This window comes from Mixophyes fleayi, chromosome 10 (assembly GCF_038048845.1).
Source record: "Mixophyes fleayi isolate aMixFle1 chromosome 10, aMixFle1.hap1, whole genome shotgun sequence".
NCBI lineage: Eukaryota > Metazoa > Chordata > Amphibia > Anura > Limnodynastidae > Mixophyes > Mixophyes fleayi.
The window spans coordinates 28,270,894-28,295,523 of record NC_134411.1 but is presented as its reverse complement, the minus strand read 5'-3'; the positions used below and the strand labels follow the sequence as shown (position 1 = coordinate 28,295,523).

Genomic DNA, 24,630 nt, shown 5'->3' with positions numbered 1-24,630 from the left:
GGCTCCTTCCCGACCAGGCTCCAGGACGACTGATGTGCCAACCGACTGGAAGCAATCGCGATGAATGAAGAAGCCGGCGCGACTTGAAGACGTCACTGGCAACCGTGACGCTGTTATCGGTGCTGTTAAGGGAGCAATGTAAGTATGCGTGCATGGACAATGTACTTTACAAAGCATTGTACATTGTCCATGCCGGCATACTTACAATACCCCCTTAACAGCACTGATAACAGCGCCGCAGTTGCCAATGGCGTCTTCAAGTCGCGCCGGCTTCTTCATTCATAGCGATTGCTTTCAGTCGGTTGGCACATCAGTCGTCCTGGAACCTGGTTGGGAAGGAGCCCTTTGGTGTCGAGACGTCGGGGTAAGTCTTGTCGGAATAATCAACATCATTATTCCGTACCCCACCCACAAAGACATAGTGGGAAGAAGACCAATGTATAGCTTTAGGTGCTGTAGAAACAAATATTGTTGTGAATATTTGGAACAAGAGAAGAAAATTCTTAGCTCACTCAGGAGTCTATTTATGAATGGGTGAAACACCCTAGATCCGGTGAAAACTGGCGTGTAACAAAGCCCCCTGGCCGGCGAATGCTATTGTAGTGTATGTACGACAATAGCCTTCACCTGGGTCTCTATTTATCATTTAAACCGGCGATACATGTACCGCCACTGCCCTCCGTATTGCTATGGTCATCTCAGGATGGCAATAGCAGAGCCATACCACAAAAAGAAGTAGGGTCCCCGGAAAGCAGTATAACTTCTCTTCCGATAAGCAGCGATAGAAAATCTTCCTCATCGATGGGTCATCGTAAATAGACTGTTTAGTAGATATTAGCCGTAGCAATCTGTGCAACTTTATTAGAGACATTTTAGGGAACATTATTTGGTCTTTAATCTGACATATTACTGATAAACTTCATGCAAACATTATAGAGTAATTGCAGGCGCGCACTTAGGGCGACTCTCGGACTCATTGACATGCCGGTTCCTCCCTTGGGACCAGCCACTTTACTGCCACAGATCTACAGATCCATTCCACCTCTCCCTTCTACAGTGTATGTCCCGCTGCCCTGTTTCGTAGGGCGGGCAGCATGATATAGTGCAGTCCCATAAGAGAGGCAGACAGAAAAGTCTGCCTCTGAAATATACAGAGCCGGATGGAAGAAGGTAAGTGAGGGGGGAGGGCTTTTACTGTAATAATGGTCAGTATTAATTTAATGGTGAGTGTGGGTGATATTAATTTATTGGTGGGTGCAATTTATTCATGATGGGAACTATTTAATTTAATAGTGGGGTCACAGTAATAACTATTAATTTAAGGTGGTGTGATGGCATTATTTTAGTAATGCTAGGGTGATTTGGGGATTGCTAATTTAATGTGGGGTGAATTTGGGGAGAAGGGTGGCTATTTATTAATTGTGAATAACAATTATTTAATATTGGGGTAACATGGGGGAAAGTGGGTTTAATTATTAAATGAAAACACTAATTATTTAATATCGGGGCTCTTTGGGAGGAAATAGGTGTATTTATTAAATGTGAGTACCATTAATTTAATGCCAGAGTATGTTGGAGGGGAGGGGGGGGGTAAGTCTATCTATTAATTCTGAATGCTATTACTTTAATGTTGGGACTGGTTTCAGGTAGGGAGGCCTAATCATTAGATAAAGGTGCTATTGATTTAACATGAGGGTTGGTAGGGAGATCTAAATGGTTGAATTTCCATATTTTTTTAAACTATCCCTTTTTTCCAAAGGGCACCAACATTCCAGGATCCAGACAAGCAGCAACTAGGTTTAAGTGTCCAGCAGCCACAAGCAGTGTAAACTACAAGACCAGGTAGGAGAAAGCAGGATAGTCTGCCAACTGTCTTGATTCTGGTGGGGCAGTCCCATTTTGTGTGACTGTCCCGCTCATTCAGGACTTTCTCCCAACTGCAACGATAGTCCTGACTTACTTGTTCCCACCGAGATTTGGGGAAGGGCTTTCTTTCACCCAGGTCACTAAAATGTCTACTAAATGCATCTGTTGTTCTAGTTCACAACAAGTTTTACAAGTTGTTGGGACAAGAGTTTCAGATTTTACAGCTCAATGTAGAATCAGGATGGCGATGAGTGACCAAAAATATTGAACAATACTTTATTGCTAGAATAAAACATTACAATACTGTTTAAAACTATTTAAACAATATATTTGTGCTTTCCGTTCCACTGCATGATTGACTCATGCGCACAACTAATTTAACTGTACTGTACTTTTCACCCAGTAGGCTTTCAATCTAGGTATCGGGGCTTCCATAAGGTCATGCCGAGAGATGATACTTGTTACCAGTATCACTGAATATGGTGGTAGAAGTAGCCTGGACCATGAGGAGGGTAGTCAGGATGGAAGTCATTGTCGTGGTGGTGGTGTAAGGAGAGCATTGAAGGGTATAATGTTGGTATAAGAGTTACAGCTAGTCAGGGGATTCTTGTCTAGGGACTTTCAGGTTATATGACCAATCATTCTCAGATGTGGAGGTAACACTATGCTACCACACTGCCTTATACATCAGATTAGACACTCTACAGGCGAAGGCAAGTGATTTAAGCAGTATTAATGTATGTTGTGATTATTTCCAATGATATCATGTTGGGATGAAGGAATTGTTTTCTATAGCTGCTTAGATTATTTACATTATGCTGTGTATGTCATGTCAGCAAAGGGAGGTCCATAGAAATAGTATTTAAATGTTGGCAAGTATGTAAACGTGGGGGAAGAGTGGACGGGGTGGAGCAATGATTGCAATGATTTCAGAGTGGAAGGATGAAGTGTGCATGGAGGCGAGTTTGAACTGGGAACATAGAGAAGAAATAAGGGGATAAATGGAGTATAGGGGAAGGGAGCAGTTGTCAAACCCTCTTCTGGCAATGGCACATGATTAACTAGAGATGAAAAAAATGTTTATTTAATAAAAGTACCTTTATTTCCACTCCAACTACAATGAATGATGAATGGGAGATGTCTTTTTTCAGAAATTAAATCAGCAAAGCAGTCTTGAAGTCCTTCAACCAATGTAAATGTTTTGGCTCATTGTGTCTGAGTGATGCCACTAAAGGTAGTGAATTAATAGTCTGATCTCTCAAGAGTATTGGCTCCTCACACAAACTGGTTGCCTCTATTGTAGGTGAGGGGAACAGAGACAAATTATAAGCGGGACAATCAGTGTACTAACCCCAGGGCCCCCATGGCAACAGGGCATAGAACCGGTTACCAACTTCTCATGGTGTAAGAAGGACGTACAGCCTTAACTACAGACAGTCAGGTGTGGAATCCTTTTTAACAATTAAGTTTTAGTGAGAGGGGCCCCCAGAAGTTCCACACTCTCAGGGCCCCTCAAATCTTAACCTGGCCCTGGACGTGTACACTTCAACAGCAGGTGAGGTCTCCAGGAGCATGTCTACAGAACAATGGAAGAAAATACCCGATATCTCTTAAAGTAAAATCGACTTCTACACATACATTAAAGCCCCTCTGTATCGCTTTTTCTGCAGGATTTCTTTTTGCAAGACGCTACAGAGCACATTCTTATAGGGCAAAGTGAGGGACTTGCAGCAAAGCAAACTAAAGAGACGAATGTTTCGAAAAGATTCTCTCGCTGGGGTCCTGTCTAAATATTTATCAGAGTAGTGGCAGTAAAGGCTGTGTATCTCATTGCCAGTGACACACAGCGTCTCCCTCTCCCCCCACCCCTCCCAGCCATGAAGATTCTGCTGAGCACTTTGAAAAGTGAATACAGTGTGTGGTGGCTACAGGGAGACAGGCAGAGGGGGAAACCTGAAGGGAATGGTAACAAGCCACAAATCAACAGGAGGAAATACATTGTCTGAATCACCTGCAAGGAGGAAGCCATACAAGGTACCTAGAGCATGGAAGAAAAGCAGTAGAGAAAGTTGCAGTGATTGACTCAGCTCAGCTTGTGCAGGAAGGATCTGAATTTCATACTTTCTGGATGAGTGACATTCACTGAAGCATATTAATCACAGCCTCTTTCCTTGACCAAGGTGTTGTCCCTAGTGTGTCACAGTGAAACTCTGATTTGTCACTTCACTGTCACTTGCTGACAACTCTCTCCAAATCCCTTTATTACGTGAGTCACTGCCTGACAGAAGACAGTATTCACCCAGGCATTTTCTGATCTCGCTCGTCTGTGTACTGCCTGCGATTTGTAGAGGTGCATGCGAGGGTGGGGACTTGAGATGAAGACACGTGAAGGGTGACATTTGTTTACTTTACCTAAAAGCCCTAAAAAAGGAAACTCGCAGAACTCTAACTGGTGACTCAAATCTGCTGAAGGCTGAGAATGGATGAGAAGGAGCCGGTTGACCACGAGGACCCTCCTACTATGGACGCGTGGTTGACTGCAGGTCAGTGGGTAGGGTGAGCATGGGCAAGACATAGGTTCCAGGAATCAACTTGTGTCAGGGGGAACTTCTGAGCAGTTGACATGTAGTTTTATTCCATAAATCAATGGGTAATGGAGAGATGTGTTGCTCATTAAATAACTCAGATTTAAGCGCAATTAGATGCTGATTTTTAAATGAATAGGTGTTTTCACATAAGCGAGGTGTGAATTACTATTTTCACATAGAATAACAATAAGGCAATATAAAATATTAGTTTTGTGAACTATACAGTTTTCTGTTATACTGGCTAATGTGTATTCAGATTTGTATATATTGGTGGTTCCCAATCGCTCCCTTTTGACAAAATATCTGTTGTTTAGTTCATATTTACATGACACCCCTGTGATATAAAAGAGTAATAAGTGGTATCATAACAAAATCTGAGAAACAAAAGGCAAAATCTTTAGATTTTTTAAAAAAATTGAGACATATTTTGCATATTATCTCTATTGCATATATTTAAATTATATTCTATAAAATCTTAAATCTATCACATCTAAATTATTTTGGCAAATCCACCCCAGCACTGTGACACCCAAATGTGTCTCGGGCACCTGGGAATCTCCAAAATAGACATTTTTTGAATGCACAGATCAATCCAGACACATGCTCCTTACACTAAATTATTCATTATTTGGTGATTCCTAAACTGACCCCAACTCTGTGACTCAGTAGGAAGTGATTTTAACACTGTAATCCCAATATTCCAATGCTGATCTGACCAGGACCCTACAGTTCTAGTTACAAGGTAACTGAGGCTTATCGCTAGGAGAAAGTGAATATCTGATACTCAGAGACAATCTCACATGCTTTACATATGAATCTTTCCTAGCTGAAGTCACACGGCTTTAATGATCAGCTAAGAGAAAGTGACTTGACTCATTAGCTTCTGCTTAGCCTCAGGTCATTGGAAACCTGAAAGACACATTTAGATATGATGGCAGCATTGGTTGTAATTCTCTTTGCCATACGTATAGTACAGATGGCTGCTGTTCTGGAGACGGAAAACAAGTTCAAGATCAAAATTAGTTTACTATTTCTAGCCAATGAAGATTGGTGAGACGATTCCATTGCATGATCAACATTGATTAAAAACATTTAACCTAAAAAAAAAAAAAAAAAAGTCATCATTAGGTCCAGTAATGAACTTGTGACTCGTAACTGGAACGGCTACTCTGGAGACAGTCCGAGCTGGAGAGGCCCAACATCTAGGTCTCCATATTTCACTAACCTAGAGGCATATTTATCAATAGGTCCCCGATCCGGGCGATAAGTAGGATTTTCCCATCTCTGGTATTTATCAAATAATGATCGTCCAGCTACTCCGGTGGTACTGGCCCGCATCGGTAACAGTTAAATAACTTGTACGCATGAGTCAATCATGCAGTGGAACGGAAATCACAAATATATTGTTTAAATAGTTTTAAACAGTATTACATTTAACTAATGTTTTATTGTAGCAATAAAGTATTGTGTAATATTTTGGTCACTTATCGCCATCCTGAATCTGCATTGACCTGTAAAATCTGAGACTCTTGTCCCAACAACTTGTAACACTTATTGTGGGCTAGAACAACAGATGCATTTAGTTAGTGACCTGGGTGAAAGAAAGCTCTTCCCCCAATTCTTGGTGGGAGCAAGCAGGCCCCACCATGGTGTACCAGAGGGGCATGGCCACTGAGGCCATGTTCCTAGCCCAAGAAGGGTTTAGCTCCTCAACCCCACTCCAGCCCCCTCCTCGAACCCCTTCCATTCACCCAGTTGTGGTTCTTATTGATTATTATGTAGCATGAGTCACTCTGAGCTCAGACCGGGCAGGCGGGTGGCCTAGAACTGGGTGGCCGCGTATTAACGGAATGTTTGAAAAAATTGTTTGAAATTAAATATCGTACCAATGAATCTCTATCTAACTTTGTCATTCTTCCTTCTTATTTATTTCCTCCTCAGTTTCTGTCTCTCATTTCTGGGTCTCACGATCCCTATTCCAGTGTAGGGACTCCCAGCCCCTTCCACCCTGGCTGGTTATGGGAATAACCGGACGCATCCTACTGTCCCAGCCATGAATGGGATTTCAGAGCAACGAGCTATGTTGCTAAGTGCAGTGTGCAGCATTACGGGGCAATAGCCCAATTCCACCCTCCTGACTCGCTACTGACCACTGTACTTTGACCCTGCCTCTTACCTCAGTTTAGCACAATACTTCCTATAGACAAACTATTTAAAAAAATGTGTATAAAAGACTATCATCCAGTTAAACATTGAGAAAACAATTGTAAGTGCTTGTCCTCACTGTAAATTGGCCAAGTTGATCCTTCTTATATTACGTGTCCCACAATATATTTATGCTGTGAGATAACAGTTATAGTCCACTTATTCTGAACAACTCAGGAGGGGAATAGGATTGGTTATAGGTCACAACCAAAGCAGCTTTGTTTAACTTCAGTAACTCAATGTGCTCATACACTATCTGGCCACTCGGACCAACCGCCGGGTCCAAATCTGAGTAAGGAGTGAAGCTAACCCACTTTCCAGGGATGAGATTTCCTCAGCTGCTTTCTTTCTAGCTGCAGCTGATTGACTAATTAATTGGCCTCGTATGGTAGCCTTGTGAACCTCACAAACAATTCCGGGGGTAACATCAGGGGTTGAATTTTCCTGAAAGTAATTAGTAATGGAGGTCTTAATGTCTAGGCAGATAGATCTATTAAGTAAAAGCGGGTCGTCTAGGCGCCATCTACTGCGCTGGGGGGGGCGGTTTGAGGAGATCTAGTACGAGGGAAACACCCGAATGGTCTGTCCAAGAGAGGGGGGTAATGTCTGCCCGCGTCACATGATGAGTGAGTGAGTGTGAGATGTGTAACATATCTATGCGCGTGTATAGTTGATGTGGGGCTGAGAAGTGAGTATAATCCTTGGCGTCCGAGTTACATAGTCTCCAGGAGTCATATAAATGATGGTGTAGAAGGAGTGTGGACAAGGTGGTGGATTCAGGGGAGGAGGAAATACCCCGCCGGGGAGAGGAGGGGGGAGACCTATCGTGAGCCGGGTCGAGAGTAACGTTAAAGTCACCTCCCATGATAACATGGCCCTGCGCCAACCGCTCAATTTGCTTAAAGAGCTTTGTAAAGAAAGGCTTTTGCCTCTGATTCGGGGCATAAACTGAGACCAGAGTGACGGGAGTAGACCGGAGAGTGCCGCTCACAAGCAGAAGCCGGGTCCAAATCTGAAAGATACGGCCTTATAATAACTGTGGCCCTATAGACAGTCAAATGTGCTCATTGTTTGACCCCATTTACTGTCAAACCTCACCGACATCGGATGGATCCCAATCAGGTGTTGATAAGGATCCGTTGTCTTTCAGGACGCTGTACATTGCTGTCAGGTAGCCTAAAGCAGCCTAATAAACCATAACAATGTCTGCATATATGAAAGCCTTTAGTATACTGTAGTTTATTGATTGAGCACTGCCAGTATACACTTTACAACATTACAATATACACTATGGGACAGAATAAGGGGTGGCAGTAGCAAAAGAACATGTGAGTTCCCTGTGCCAAACAGCTTACATTCTAAAAGGTGAATGAATAAAATACATTTTACTTATTTTTATATTTAAACCATAAACATGAGTGGACGGCACAAGTGAAATTCCATAGAATTCTATGGAACCGCCGCATAGTGAATATACTAAGAACTTCCCAATGGCTGCAGCTGCCAACGTCCACTTTGCATTATATACTATGGTAGATATTATAATCATCTAACAGCTAGGTTTTGGTTATCTGACTCAAGGCACACCAACAATTTCTGGAATAAATAATTCATTTTTAATGCATGGTGCCTTATGTTATCGGTGCTGTAAACCCTCATACTTGTTTGCGTCGTCCAAACGTTTATAACACTCTCAACAAGAAAAGCAAAAATCAGTTTTTCCTGGTCAGTCTTTCAGGGACAAAACTGTGACAAAGTTCATTCTCCTGTGTTTACATTATAACCACAGACTTAGAGGTGTCAGTGCCTATTGTAATCGGTTTTAAAAGGTCGATGTGTCCGCTGTTTGATGATCATGTACAGGGACATGTGTTTTGCATGCATTGCGCACCGTTTGTTTCAGTGGAGTTCTGCTCAGCACATCAAAAACTCAAATCGACTTTTGAAGCAGTTTCAGTTTTCTTTATTCGTTCAGCATCAAACAAAAGTCACAGGGAAGAAAAAAAAACAACAAAAAAGAGGAAAGAGGAGACTGAAAAAAGGAGGTTTCAGAAAGAGATTAGAGAGGCTACGAGAACAATGGATAGGGACATTATGGAGTAATGGAACCATTGAGCTTAACGTTGCCATAGAACGCAAAACACAACCAATTAATTAAATACAGAGTAGATTCACATGTATCTTACCTATGAATAAGATATGTCAACTTTATTCCCAAACATTTAGCCCATAAATTCATACAATGTTTGTGTCCCCTTGCATGGACCCCTATTGCCTGCAGACAGTGGAGGCAGGCATTATTTGGTATGATATAATATTAGTGAGAATGCAGCTTATTGTACCTCAGTGATGTCATAGGTTCCTAGTGAACCGATATTATTTATTCATAAATATTGATTAAATAGCGCCTGCATATTCCACAGCGCTTTACAACAAACACGCAGCAATAAAGCTAGACTGGACATGAATAAACAATGAGGTAAGAAGGCTCAGCTGAAAGCCAAAAAAAATTAGTAACTTTGAACCTGGGCAAAACCATGTTGCATTGGAGGGGGAGGTAAATTTAAAATGTCGGGACAGATTTATAGTTGGGGCCTGGATCAACTTTAAATGTCAGTGTAAAAATAAAGCTATCAAGTATTTGTGTGCTATATGAAAAAACAGCCAGTATTTAAGTTATGTGTAAAATAATAAAACTAGTTTGCATCCCTTGCATTGCATAATGGTTTTGCCAAAGATCAAAGTTACTCATTTTTTTTTGCTTTACTTTCTTTAAAAGAAAACATTATAGATGCAATGCACTAGCTGAGGAACAAGCAGAAATTATTTATTTCCTTGTACGTACAAATGTTTGCAATTAGTTGACTGACGTTTCCTTGTGTTAGTTATTTGGCCTGATCATTTGCCATCTCCAGAAAAGCATTATTGGCTATATAATATGCACAGTGACCCTAAAGATTTCTCTTTTTCTAGGTCACTTGCACTAAAGAACAGCTAAAAGTGTACTCTTTGTTCTGTTTTACAGTGTTACGGTTCCAAAATCCTTCTTCAGTGCTGATTCTATAAATTAAATCAGCAACTGACACCAGTTATTGTTACACTTAATGTATATGCTAAGTAACATCAAAGGTCTGAGGAATGAGGCCTGTCAAGAATTAAATCCACGGATTTCTTTCTATGTAACATTATTTAATGGACTATAAGTCTCTTCCACTTTTAGAGCGGATTTTAACCGAACGGTGCTATTTACTTTTAAAATAGTATATATTTAATAGAACAGGAGCAATACAATCTCCACTACTTTGTAACATGTTTGATGGATTTGGCTGTAAAATACTTTTTGTATTTTAAATACACCTCTTTCATAAACTTATGAACTTATAAAGCACAAAGAACAAAAATAGATGGCGAGAATTGCATTCTATCTAAAGATTAAGTGTAATCCGCACTTAGGTCCTGATTCAGAGTGAGATGAATGTCCGTTTGCGCTGTGGATCTTTGCATTTTTTCCCACTGCACTTGCTCAGAAAATAAACGTACGCAGCTGCAGTTATTCAGACCTGCGACTTTTTGGCACTTACGACTCCTTACAACTGAAAAGCATTGATGAGGGAGGGAAGGGGTGTTCTAATAAAAGCAATGTACAGTGTTCGAGCAATGGCATACGGATTCACACTAGGACAAACAGGGCTCAAAAAGGGGGCAGTCAAGAGCAGGTATAAGTAGCAGATGATGATGACAACAAACACTTGAACTAGTGAACCTCTTATAATTAGAGGTTTGAGAATGATACCTAAACGCTTATTGAGGCTTTAATATTTGCTCGTTCATAAATTAGGATTTGCGGAGTGTAGAAAAAAAAAATTTGGGACGCATAACGGGAAGTTGTTCCTGCTGCATTAGCTAGCTTGTTTAAATGATGCCTTAAAGCAATTGTGTTCATAACATATAAAATAAAAGGTTTTTGCTCACAAGCTATATATAAGTGTCACGGGTGTGCCTGTTGTCAAGAGTACACATCTTGTCGTAGACGCATTTCAATTTGCTGACAATACCACTTGAGCTGTCCCTTAATTAAGTTGGACATGTCTTTTGTTCTCCTTCGAAAATACCACTTGTTATGTCTTGGTGTTGTCATGATTTGACATTTTAAGCTCTTTATTACACAAGCTTACCTGCTCATATTAATGGGCTTCCCCTATAAAATGTTTCACTATTTCCATTCTATGGGCATTTTGCAAGACTGAAAAGGCTACACAGACTCCCACTAAATCAGTAAGGACTTCCTATGTGCAGAGACCCCACACCTGGTCCTGTAAAACAAAATTGTTGTTGTATTTATAGAAACTGATGAATTTTTACATTGAACCTGCAATCTTATAGCCCATAGATCCTTCTACGTTCAACCAGGTCTGCCCATATCAAAATCTGCATCTGATTAACGCTAATTTGCCATGGTAATCCGTGCAGGTGTCCGTACAATAGTAAGCAGACGAGAGAGAAGCGAGTAACGGTTATAATGTAGCATTGTTCCAGCTTTGTAAATGATCCATACAGTGACTCCTACCATACTGACATATTATTATTATTATTATTAATAGCCCATTTGCGTTTGTAATTGATCCGTTACCCATAAACAAGGCAGCGCGAGTGACGGAGAAACATGTGACTGAAGTCACTGGGCCAAAGCTGAACTGAACCAATGTCTTTATTATCTGTGTAAAATACTAATTTCTATACTGTGCATTCACACAATGAAGTTGCAATAAATAAACCTGACACAGTCACAGCCGGTTCAGCACGGGGCTGAATTCTCTATGGACCCTCAAAATAAATGCCCCCCCTTGGAAAAAAATATCTGCCACTTGAAGTTCTATAAGCACCAGCATACCTAAGCAGTTTATGGCTGCCAGGGCTTATTGGGAGCGATAGTGTCACATGCAAAAATGCTCTTTAATGCCCCAACATCCACAGGGCACAGGTATTGGCATGAGCCCTACTGCTGTCAGCTAGGGCAGGGGGCCCAATTCCCTTAGGGAATTCACCCCCGTGCTGACCAGAATGGAGCTGTGTCACATTCTGACTGTTGACACCCACTACCCAAATTGCAGTAATCAGCCCAGTCCGCTAAAGCTGGTGCTTAGATGACTTTTGAAGGGGCACAGGGTTTTATTCATTATTTATTTATTTAGACTAGTTTTAGAATTCTACATTAAAAGGCCAATCATCATCACTGGCGTCTCATCAGCAACACGATGCACTTAAAGTGTATCACACGCTCTAATCATTCAGCCGCATATAACATACAAGCGCTGAGTCGGTTATATCTTCAGATATGTGTGACTCAGAATAAGCAAATAATTGCGTCTTTCTTTTAGAAGCAATTACAATTTAAATGACACTAGTCAGTTTGTCACTGCCGTGGCTGAGTAATAGTAAAATATTCACTTTTTCGTTAACAAAAACAAAATAAATAGTAAACATATACCATTGGATACTCCAAAACTTCACACGATGTATCAATAATAACACTAATGTTTTTAGCCTGAATAGAGGCTTGCAATTCTGTGAATTCCAAATTCCCAGTCCCATTGTCTTCAAACATTTCTACGGTATATTTAAAATGTGTCATTATTGATGTTAGTTGTCACGATTTTCATAAAAGTGTGAGTCAAAATGATATTTTAAGGGAGCAAGACCCAGATCAATACTATTCCTGCTGCTTGTATTTTGTTGAATGGGGGAATATTTGTCTGTGTGTTAAGGGGTGCTAAGTCGCCTCCCTTCCTAATAATAGTACCATTCGCGCTATTTAGCAGGAACCTCGGCAACCGCCTTCCTCCCTGCTCAGGTCTTTCAATAGCTGGGGAAATCCAACACAGAATTCAAACTATCACCTTACCTCTGTCTATGACACCTTCCCTAACACACTTCAGCTCCTGATCTCACCAAGTTGTCATATCTCTGTCATGTCTTATGAGAGCCCCAGAACAGAACGTGGAATACAAAGTAATGCCAATATTATAGGTTCATTGCTTCAATTTTTACAAGTCAAAAGCCTATAGTTTGAGCGACTGCCCTATAGTTTGAACAACTGCCCTATAGTTTGAGCGACTGTCCTATAGTTTGAACGACTGTCCTATAGTTTGAACGACTGCCCTATAGTTTGAGCGACTGCCCTATAGTTTGAGCGACTGTCCTATAGTTTGAGCGACTGCCCTATAGTTTGAGCGACTGCCCTATCGTTTGAGCGACTGCCCTATCGTTTGAGCGACTGCCCTATCGTTTGAGCGACTGCCCTATAGTTTGAGCGACTGCCCTATAGTTTGAGCGACTGTCCTATAGTTTGAGCGACTCTCCTATGGTTTCAGTGACTGCCCTATAGTTTGAGTGACTGCCCTATAGTTTGAGTGACTGTCCTATGGTTTCAGTGACTGCCCTATAGTTTGAGTGACTGCCCTATAGTTTGAGTGACTGTCCTATGGTTTCAGTGACTGCCCTATAGTTTGAGCGACTGTCCTATGGTTTCAGTGACTGCCCTATCGTTTGAGCGACTGCCCTACAGTTTGAGCGACTGCCCTACAGTTTGAGCGACTGCCCTATAGTTTGAGCGACTGCCCTATAGTTTGAGTGACTGTCCTATCGTTTCAGTGACTGTCCTATCGTTTGAGCGACTGCCCTGTAACACAGATGACCCACAGATCCTTACATAAGGTAATATTCTTCTACTCAAGGCACAAAGTTATTACAACGTAAAGTATCTAAGCCGGGCTGCGTTCAGTAAATGTTCACATACAAAACAAATAAAATCAGGCTCTTAGCACTACAGATTAGTGCTGCAATGATTAGGAATAAAGACCAGAGATCAGTATTAGAAATCAACATCGAAGCCGGTATTTTAATCTAAGCAGCACACATGTTGTAAGGTTCACACACATGACTTGGAAATTGCAACCTGATACCAGCAAATCACCCATCTGTCCACATATTAGTTGTGTATTGAAAGAGGCAACAATGAGCAAGACAAATGGGGAGCGTACGACATCTGTGCTGGGATCACTTCCTATTCACACCGTAAAGTAAATGTTTTAATTGAGTTTCAATGCAACTGCCTTTATTTATTTTTTTCAATTACTCTACATTCTCTCACACTGTAGATATAAATCGACTTCCTTTTTGGACATAAACTATCAAATTCATCTTGAACAGCAGTTTCAAAGAGCAATAAAAGCTTCTATTTGACATTAATACAGTGTATATGTTACAGAGCTGAATAATATACATGGAATACCTGGAATGTGTATAGTTATACAGTGTGATTCATATCATTACATTTCAAATGATTGTAGTAATGGAGAGCGTGGATAATAATGACTTATATCCGGGGTTTGGTGGTGTGGGTGATATTGGTTTTTATCATTGTTTTAGGCACCTTCTAAACCTTGGAGCCCCAGGCGGCCACCTTAGACTTCCTAGTGGTAGCGCCTGTCCTTGTCTCAGACAAAGTTGTCTCAAGATCTTTGTTTTCCTTAAAGGCTCAAAGATCCTGAGACAAATTTATCTGCAATCCTGATAGAGACCCTCACCACCCAGACAAAATGGGCAGCTTGGCATTTAACAGATTTAACGAGGCTTTTCGTGTCATATCCTCCAACTGTCCGGATTTTGGCAGGACATTCCCGATTCGTGGACCTGGAATGTGGAGGGGCTTGCAGTGAAGTGGGTGTATATGTAGAAACTGGGTTTGTTGGTGCAGATCAGGGTGGAGATTAAGGCTAATCAGGGCGGTATTTATTTTGTCCCGACTTTAGCTTGGTAAATGTTGAGAGGTCATGTCACTGACTTACATCATGATTAGCTTTGGTGAGGTCTTCCAGCATAGATAAAAAAATGTAATGCATGTTAGATGTCCGCAGTATTATATGTGACCACGTGCGCACTGTCTATACTGATTAACTTTATTATTTATTTACTTCAGTTATTGTGTGTGCTACATTTGACATCACATAGTCTAAGGTAGGAGTGTACAACTTAGATCTGTGCGAGGGCCGTAATGGGAGAACATTGCGTGTTTGAGGACCTCGTTCCATACTCTTCTCCCCCCTAGTGACTCGCTGATCAGCTGCCCCAACTTCCTCATATTGGGTGAGGAGAAACACTGCCCTACTAAGCCTTATAGCTCCATTAATCCATGGTTCCTCTGGAGTCTCGTCTCTCCTACTCATCATCATCATCACCATTTATTTATATAGCGCCACTAATTCCGCAGCACTGTACAGAGAACTTACTCACATCAGTCCCTGCCCCATTGGAGCTTACAGTCTAAATTTCCTGACAGACACACGCAGACTAGGGTCAATTTGTTAGCAGCCAATTAACCTACCAGTATGTTTTTGGAGTGTGGGAGGAAACCGGAGCACAGAGCAGGTTCAACACTGAAGACTAAGCTAGCACTATAATTGAACTTTCCCTGCTGTGAGCACTTACTAAGAGTAAGAACGGACGGTGGCTCAGTGAGTAACAGCCTAATAGGGCTGCAAGTCCTGGCAGAAATGAGTGAGGCTCAGTCTGTTTACTTCTCCTATCACGCAGCCAATCGAGGCTCAGTCTGTTCACTTCTACAGCGCAGCCAATCAAGAGGCTCAGTCTGTTTACTTATCCTACAGCACAACCAATCAAGCATTCACTTGTTGGCAGCACTAAGGAAGGTTGTAAGCAGACAGCAGTCATGTGACCAGCAGTGCCACCCTCTCTTCCTGAACTTTGTGGCTACTCCCAATAGCTTGCGGAGCCCTTGGGGCGGAGTGACCCCTTGGGCCAATCCATAAGTATTCTTGGTTTGGTCAGGGGTGCCAGCAAACTCGTTGTGGATGACCCCATCATACCTTGGACCACGTGTTGTGTACCACTGGTATGTAAGCTTATATATGATTCTCTGAGTGAATTCACTTTTACAAAAAATTACATAAAAATAGGGTTAAAACTGAAAATGAGCATTACTCACACAGATGGCTCACATATGAAAATAATTAACATAATTAAAATAATAACAGCATCATCCTAATAGGGACGCTCCCAAATTATCAGACTTAATCAGTTCCATTAAATATTGTAACAATTTTATTGTCACAAACCTTTTGCAATGTGCATGATTAAGTGTTATTACACTTTTATTATGAAGGTGATGGACATAACCTGAAAGAATGTAATATTGCTGTTTTATTCATAAGAGCGATCAATTCCCATATGTAAAACCTGAAAGCACGCGATTCATCAAAGCTCGTATTCTGAGTGCAATCCTCGTTAGTATTCTACGCACGCATTTAGGTCCGAATTCATCAAGTCACGGATCACAAGATGCTTTTGAACTCAGGTGCAGGTCTGTTGTGCTCTACAGCACAAGGCACTGCAGGATACGTCCAATACCTAGGTGGATTATAAAATTCGTAAAAGGACACATAGAAAAATTTAAAAAAAAATCTTGACTTAATGTTACCTATTAATGATATAGGCATTGATTAGAAAACAGTTAAAAAAAGAGGGTTATTTTTATCTGATGAAATACATTTATTAGTATGCTGTTAATGTTTACTGAATATAAAATACATTTTAACAGTTGCTTGTGATTGCAAACACATGTTATATCATGCATAGGAGACTGTCATCAATCATCATCATCATCATCATCATTTATTTATATAGCGCCACTAATTCCGCAGCGCTGTACAGAGAACTCATTCACATCAGTCCCTGCCCCATTGGAGCTTACAGTCTAAATTCCCTAATATATACACACACTCACACAAAGACAGACAGAGAGGGAGACAGACAGAGACTAGGGTCAATTTTTGATTGCAGCCAATTAACCTACCAGTATGTTTTTGGAGTGTGGGAGGAAACCGGAGCACCCGGAGGAAACCCACGCAAACACAGGGAGAACATACAAACTCCACACAGATAAGGCCATGGCCGGGAATCGAACTCATGACCCCAGTGCTGTGAGGCAGACGTGCTAACCACTAGGCCACTGTGCTGATCAGAACTTAGACTAGCCCTGTAGCTGGAGCAAGAGATACGGCAGAAAAACAAGTAACTTTGAGAGGCTCAGATCTGGATTCGGACGTGGCTATGTGCCCTTGAGTTTAGCACGCCCCTACTGTACATTACGGCAAAACGCCCCCTTCCCAGCCCCGTTCACTACCAGAAATCGTAGGCTGTAGTAAGTGTCCTTTGCGTTCAAAGACTCTGCAGACAGAGCTGCGTTCACGAACATATCGCCCGATTCTGGGCATGCGCAGAGTGATTTTGCGTACGATACGCTCAAAATTGGCAGATACATGCCTTGATGAATCAGATCATAATCCAAAAGTATAGTGTATCTAGATTACTCAATGCAATGCAAATCCAACCTAGTATTTTTTTTTCTTTAAGTCTTCACTGGTACAAGTTACATGGTGAGAGGGGGTTTTATATTATTAAAATTTAGAGATGTCTGATTGGATCGCTCCATAGCTTTAGAATAGTTTTATTAAGCTTGAATAGAAATAGAACAAAAAGTTTGCTGACATTAGTCAAGCGCACCTAACAAATAAAAAGGAACATAGATAAAGCAACGTAAAGATAACAAACAAGCATACATAATGCTCTTGCTGCTCACAAATCATACAATTGCGATAGTTAGCTTAAATTAAGCAACGCTCGGCACCAGATCTCTGCCAACCACTGAGTGTATTAATGCTGTGTCACAGGTGATGGTCCGGCATAGAAGAGCAGCCGCCATGTGCCATCAGGATGACTGCTAGATCCCATGGATGATACAAAGGGCTATAAATAGACCATTTCTGTGTGTCATTCCCATGTTTTCCAGTTAAAAGCTGCCGTGGCTAAAAATACACCCGGGGAGCCCTAGGAGTTGCTAATTTCCCATCTAATTCCCACGGAGGCTGCAGTTCTGATGAACCGATGTTTAAACAACCATTGGAACTTTGCCTGTGTGCATAGCACTAAGACAGCCACCATGAAATACCCAGCAGCCAGCATGTCTCAGGGATAAGAAATACATTCTTAAGACATCACCCAGACATAACGCAGCTGGACTGAACGAAAATATTACTCTTTTATTGTATATCTCCGCTGGCCCAGAGATAACATATTTATAGAGCATAAACAATCCCAAAATAATATTGGCTGCACCCTCTGGCCCCCAAAGGACAAATTCCACCCAGAGATGGAGATCTGCAGTAGGAACATAAAGTGTGAGCAGAGAGCGAATTGCCAGATAGGACAAGTGCAGAGATGCTATCTAGCCTGCTCAGACATATGCTAAGGACACAGATAAATATTTACATTTGACATGTACGACTCTGCGCCCCATTCGCAAGTGAAAGGTAGACAAAGGATAAGACTATAGAGAGACAGTTGTATGCTGAGGAGTGCAGGGAGCGGAGAGAGGCGATGGGTCAGATTCACTAAGGCACGCACACGGAGGGCAACCTGTGCTTGGTTTCAAACACACGTATTTGGGCTTTGCGCACGCCCGAGTTCATCAAGGCACCGGATCTGAAGATACGTGCGCTGCTGAATTCAGGTGTAGGTCTGCTGTGCTCTCCTACACAAGACGCTGCAGGATACGTCCAATGCCTATGTGGATTATAAATTCTCCAAAAAGAATCACAGAAAAAAAATATTTATATAATTAATGCCACCGGTTAAAAATAAAGGCATTAATGATCACACAGTAAAAAGATTAAATACATTTATTAGTATGCTGTTAATGTCCATTGAACATAAAATGCATTTTTTACAGTTGCACCCGATTGCAAACACATGTTATAGCATGCATACGAGACTGTCATCACTACTGATCAGGACTTAGACTAGTCCTATAGCTGGAGCAAGAGATACGTCAGAAGAACAAGTGACTTTGAGACGGTCAGAGTTTGATTCGGACGAGGCTGCGTGCGCTTGAGTGTGGCTCAACCCTACTGTACATTGACTATGGCCAAACGTCCCCTTCCCTGCCCTTTTCACTCCCAGAAATCATAGGCTGTAGTAAGTGTCCTTTGCATTTGAAGACGGAGCGGACAGGGCTGCGTTTACTGACGTATGCCCCAGTTCTGAGCAGAGTGATTTTGCATACAATGCGCCTCACGCAATTCCACCCCATGTTCATCACTGCGTTCCAACTCATATTTCCACCATTGGTTTTATTCATATATTTCCAATTTCCCATAATTTATTCAGAAGTGAACAGGCAGGGACTATGATGGCTTAATTTTTTACATGGGGCCTGTCCTGAGTAATTAAGAAGAGCAAAACAAAACAAAGGAGTAACTTTGCACCTTGGCAAAACCATGTTGCATTGGAGGGGGAGGTAAATTTAAAATGTGGAGACAGATTTATAGTTGGGGTAGGGTATGTCCTAGATCAACTTTAACTTTCAGTGTAAAAATAAAGCTATCAAGTATATGTGTGCTACACGAAAAAGCAGCCAGTATTTTCCTTACATGCAAAATAATAAACTAATTTGCACCCCTTGCATTGTAACATGGTTTGTCAAGGATCAAATTTACTCCTTTTTTTGCCTTAGTGATTCAGGCCCATGGTCTCCATGCAGTTTGCCCACAGTGATCACACCTTAGGCAAACACATATAGCTCTAAATATATGGTCAGCCAATGACCCAAGTTGCCATGGAACTGCAGTCGTAGGGGGCTTCTTCTGATTCTGTTGTTCAGTAGGATGAGCAAATTAATAAATCTGCACAATGTGGCTGAATAGAACCACATAACCAGTTCTTCCATTGCATGAGCAACTATGTAGTCATTTTTACTGGGGTGCTGACTAAATTGGGAACGGGGACTACGGAAGTCATTTATATACTGACAGCTATCCATCCCCAGTATATATTTATTTATTTATTTACAGGGCCAACAAAATCTATTCCTTCTTGAATACTTATCTCATAACTGGCTGTACCGAGGATTAGTAAATTCTCCTTTAAGGAGGTACATGTTACTTGTCCACCAACCATAAATAAGTACAGATGAATGTGTCTCCAGCAAGAATGTGGAAGGGGTTTTGCTAATCACAATATTTTTCCTATTTTACGCATCTCTCTTTTTTTGGATTTAATCTTCTGGTGCCTTTTTGCACTCAGACTATAAACATTTTTACTGAAGTAAATCTGGTAAAACATTGCCTTAAAATAAATCTGTCTCCTGCTTCGCTGGGATTTATTGTCAAAAAAATATTTGGCGCATTCCTAACGTGTGTTTGGTTTACCCTACGGAAGGGAGCTAGGGAGGGAATGTAGTTTAAAACACAATAAGGCTCATCCTAAACTACAATAAATAACTTTGCTGCTTAATAACAGCAAGGTCCCCTGGCCAACAGACATATTAAACACAACTGAATGCAAATTGGAGAGCTATTAGGTGGCATCTCCAGGAACAAGGGTTAAAGGTCCACAATGGACAGTTCTGTCAACTACTTGGTTAATTACACAGAACTTTCTTATTTTATGTTTATGTCTTGTTCCTATTTGATTATGTTTATAGACCTGCATGGCGTTTTTTTACATAGGTTTTATTTTACATATTAGATACATCTATAGCTGTTCATAAGTCCATCAGTTTTCAGGTACAGCAACATTTGTGGCTCCTGGGTCTCTCTCATTCAGCATTTCTCAGATGTCTTTTAGATGCACCAAAGTTGTTTTTCCAGCAGATTAGAAGACACGAGCAATGGCTGGACACAGTACAGAAAGGACTTGGCAATTCTCAGGTTTTCCGTTCTTGGGTCATCTGACAGATGTCTGAAAAGTAGGTTCCTGGGAGTGGACGGCAGGAACAACAGGAACTTGACTCATATCCCAGAGGTGGACAGGTCTCTTTCTGTTCTGAATCATTTTTTGATATTGTGAACACTTGGAAGTGATTTTAAGTCACAATCCCAGTCCAGTTTACGTGTCAGACTTCTGATGTCAAACCCATCAAGTGTTATATATAAACAAATTCAGCATAATAGATTTACACTAATAATCCAGTTTTTCTCATCATAAGCCAATAGATGAGGTACTAACTTTGAAGCTCATCTCAAAAGAAATTCATTAGGTGGGGGCAGCCTTTGTCTGTGTTATATTGAGACTTTATGACAAATTTCCCGCAAGAAAACGGCAGCACAATAGTTAGCATTGCCGTCTCACAGCGCTGGGGTCATGATTTTGGTTCAAACTGTGGTCTTATCTGTGTGGAGTTTGTATATTCTCCCTGTGTTTGCGTGGGTGTCCTCGGTGTGCTCCAGTTTCCTCCCACACTCCAAAGACAAACTGGTAGGTTAATTGGCGTCTGTGATAAGGGAAATAGATTGTAAGCTCCACTGTAGCAGGGACTGACGTGAATGACTAAATATTCCATGTAAAGCGCTGTTGTTTCTAATAATTAACATTTCACACTACTGACAAAGTCATTGTTAATGTTGTAAAAAAAAAATGTATTTTATATTAGCATATCACCCCTACAGCTCAACCAATTCAGAGTTTAGTTCAAGAGTCTGCAATGCAAAATGCACTGTGGCTCACATATGATGGTCTTGTCTACTGACAAAACAATTCTTATCCAATGTATTCAGACTCATCTGCTGAAAATATTTTACTCCTTCACAGTTTACGTGCTCCTGGACTCAGACGATGGCTATTTGATGTTTAACGTCAACACTCTTCATCTCTTCTCACGGTACATGACCAGCCTGACTCCATAATATTGTTCTGGGAGAAATGAATTAACATGCCCATCATACATTACTTTCTAGTTCAATTCCACTTGGCTTAGGTAGCTACAAATGTGGATCAATAGATTTTGGGCCTGATCCAAGTCCGAAGGCAAATTGGTCATTATTTAAGTGTTTAAAAAAGAGCATGCAACTTGTGCGTAGCTCTGCCTGTAATCAAATCAAAGCGTTTGTTAAGATACGTTACGGTTATAATATGCGTGTAATATTCTCTGTATACACTGGGCTTTCTGTGCATAGGCACACAATAGACTGACGCATACGGCCATGCGTATGTACAATCATTTCACATCAGAAAGAATATAACTTATCATAAAATAACAACTGCTCCCAACTTAATAAATGAATAAAAAAGTCTTTCAAATATAAATCTTTCTTTTAGACTACATTACTCTATCTTCCTCTCGCCCATTCAGCCTCTCAAGGTCATAAGGGGTCATAAGAATCAGATGCTTGTAGAAATGAATTACCTACAGTTGCGTTCATTGGTGTAAAGTATGTTTCAGGGCATGCGCGGTTCAAAATCACCCAAGAAACGCTACCTAAGCGGACGGACGTCTGAACATGAATTTGGCTCTTGTGTGTAATTTCCTCTCTTTACTAACTGTGGGATCTGTTTCCCTTCCTCTCTTTTGCTTTAATATTTATGACAAATTGTTTTGTTGTTTATCACAAGATTTATTACTTCTTACAAAAAAATGTTTTAAATAATTAATTTGCAGAAAAAATTAAAACAATATACAAATACTACTGTACAGTAGTTTCATAATGCCTTAAAGAGGCTCGCGATGATATGCAAGATTGGTAATACAAAGTATCAAAACTGTTTCAAGAAAAAGGTATTAAACATTATTACTGTAACTAAATAAATATAGTTTAATGAGTGGACCAATCATCAAGCAGGATACTGTAACTATCAACTGCTTGATAGTTACAGTATCCTGATATGTTTCTGGCAGAAACCATGCTTAATAATACCTTGAGAGACTCTCTGGGAGAAGGAGTTTAAGTACACACTTTATCTTAAAGGAATTACAAGTGTGAGGGGACATCAGGACTATTTATTACATTGGTTAAGTACACTTTATTGCAGAAAGAAAGAACCTACATCCCATTAGACATATAGAAACCGGATCTGAGCTACGGTATCTCAGAGGAGAATTCAAGTCCTTTTACAGGGAGAAAAATTGCTATGTGCACTCTGGCAGAGCAGATTCTCTCTAGTAAGGTGCTCTCTCCACCTCTTTACCTTATTTAAATAATAGCAGTCTGCCCTCTTGTGCTTCTCTGTAGACTTAGGTAGATAGGTGACATCACAGTAGATAGGTGACATCACAATACAGCATTTGTTTTACACTGCTACTGTCCATAAATGACCCTTATTGCTTTTGAATATTCCATTCATTACTGCAGAGGTATCAATTTTTGTAATAAAGTATCTAATCCCCTTTAAAGCCAATAATTAACTTGGTCATCAACATCTCCCATGTGACTGCTGCTGTAGTGACGAACCCCTCTCTGTACTGATGGTGGAACAGGTAACAATAATTGCTTAATATTTTTTTTCTGTGTGCTCTTTTGAGATTTTATATTCCGCATAGGTATTGTATGTATCCTGCAGTGTCATGTGTAAGTAGGGTAGAGTAAACCTATTCCCATAGTCATCACCACACGTATCTTTAGATCTGTACCTTGTTGACTTCGGGAGTACGGTACACAGAGCCGATTTACGGCGGTTTAAAACAAAATCATGCTGCGTTCAGTATGCGTGTCTTAATGACTCAGGCCCATAGACACCTGTCTATTTGGCATTAGCACTGAAAGCCCCCCCCCCCCTTTAGGTACTATGAAATATCCGACTTGCGTTCCGACAACATACAATATTTCCTAGATATATAATGCATTTAACAGGTCAACATTCTCCTGATTTCTCTCAGCCAATCTGCACATATATCTTTTAGTGGCCCAATACTATCCATTTTATGCACTTAGAAAAAAATGGGGGATTGTTTATCAGCAATTAGTTTTCATTTTCTATTTTTGGTGACTTGATTTCCATTTCTACAGTTCTTGGTTCTTTCCTTGTTCCTGACGTTAACCTCACACAGGCTCATGGTGCAACCCAACCCAAGTACTGGACAACAGGATTAACATCCGACTTGGCCACACATACATGAGATAACATGGAGTGGCCTCTTAGTGCGGTCAGCAGACGGGCACTGGCCAATAGCATGCCACCTTCTTACGGCCTTCACTAACATGTTTGGTAATGATTATTATTATCAAGCATCACAGACATGTTGGGGCGATACACAATGCCATATTGGGCCAATTACCCGATATTACTACCAATGACGCTGCAAGTGGCCAGCCTTAATCCCTTTTAGCTTTAACACTTCTAATGCCCTTTTTTTCCCCTGTAGTATATTATTATTGCTAAGCTATATTGTTTGTTTCTATTTCTAGAGCCCACTTGGCGTTAAATGCTGGAAACGTAATGATTTAATTTGCTGTATTTTACTAAATGTCCCGTGTGGACTGAGCACTTTTATTCCAGACGCGTTATCACAGTCTATGAGCTTCATCGCTTCCGTGAGCCAATTAAATTTAACCTTAAATTTAAAATGTGTGATTTTTATTGCTACCCTAAAAGACATCTTATTAAAACACAAAAAAGTGATCTATAGCCTACTTACATATTTCAGTCTACATATGTCATGCGGAGTTTACAATAAGTTTATCGTTTATGCAGAGGTGCCTGGCTGTGTACTTTACCAACAGTAATACAATGACCTCTTTTATGGCGAGTATAATTTAGAAAGGAGACAAGTTTGGCTTATATTGTGTGGGTAAAATAGAGCTGGTGTCTCGTACTCTGCCTGCTGTTATTGTACTATCCATACTGTCTTTCATTTAAATGTTCACGGCTTGATAAATCAGCAACATAAGGATTGGGATGAAGAGATTAATTTAACATAGTTTGATGCTGTTGGGAAATTGAATTGAAGTGTAGGAGAAGCTAAAGCCATCTACGTAGATAGGGGTATGAGTAGTCTGTCATGTGTGTTATGGTATTTGCCAGCACTCTGGATGATAGCTGGGTGGTGTTAGAGGAAATTGCAAGGATTTCACTTAGTTTCCAGATGGACCTGGAAATTTTGAAAGTCCTAAATGCAAGGGCC

The 24,630-nt window shown here is 40.7% G+C and overlaps 1 protein-coding gene across 5 annotated transcripts in view; it reads left to right on the top strand.

Moving 5' to 3' along the window:
- The first annotated feature begins 3,792 nt into the window (after positions 1-3,792).
- The window catches only part of ANO1 (anoctamin 1), a 100,712-nt gene continuing 79,874 nt past the window's right edge, over positions 3,793-24,630 (top strand). For 2 of the 5 annotated variants that reach the window (XM_075188285.1, XM_075188284.1), the window contains exon 1: positions 3,793-4,409. In XM_075188285.1, coding sequence (XP_075044386.1) covers positions 4,346-4,409 — 64 coding nt within the window. In that variant the 5' untranslated portion in view covers positions 3,793-4,345. The remainder of the gene's footprint in view (positions 4,410-24,630) is intronic. The other 3 variants (XM_075188287.1, XM_075188286.1, XM_075188288.1) reach the window with 2 other exon arrangements.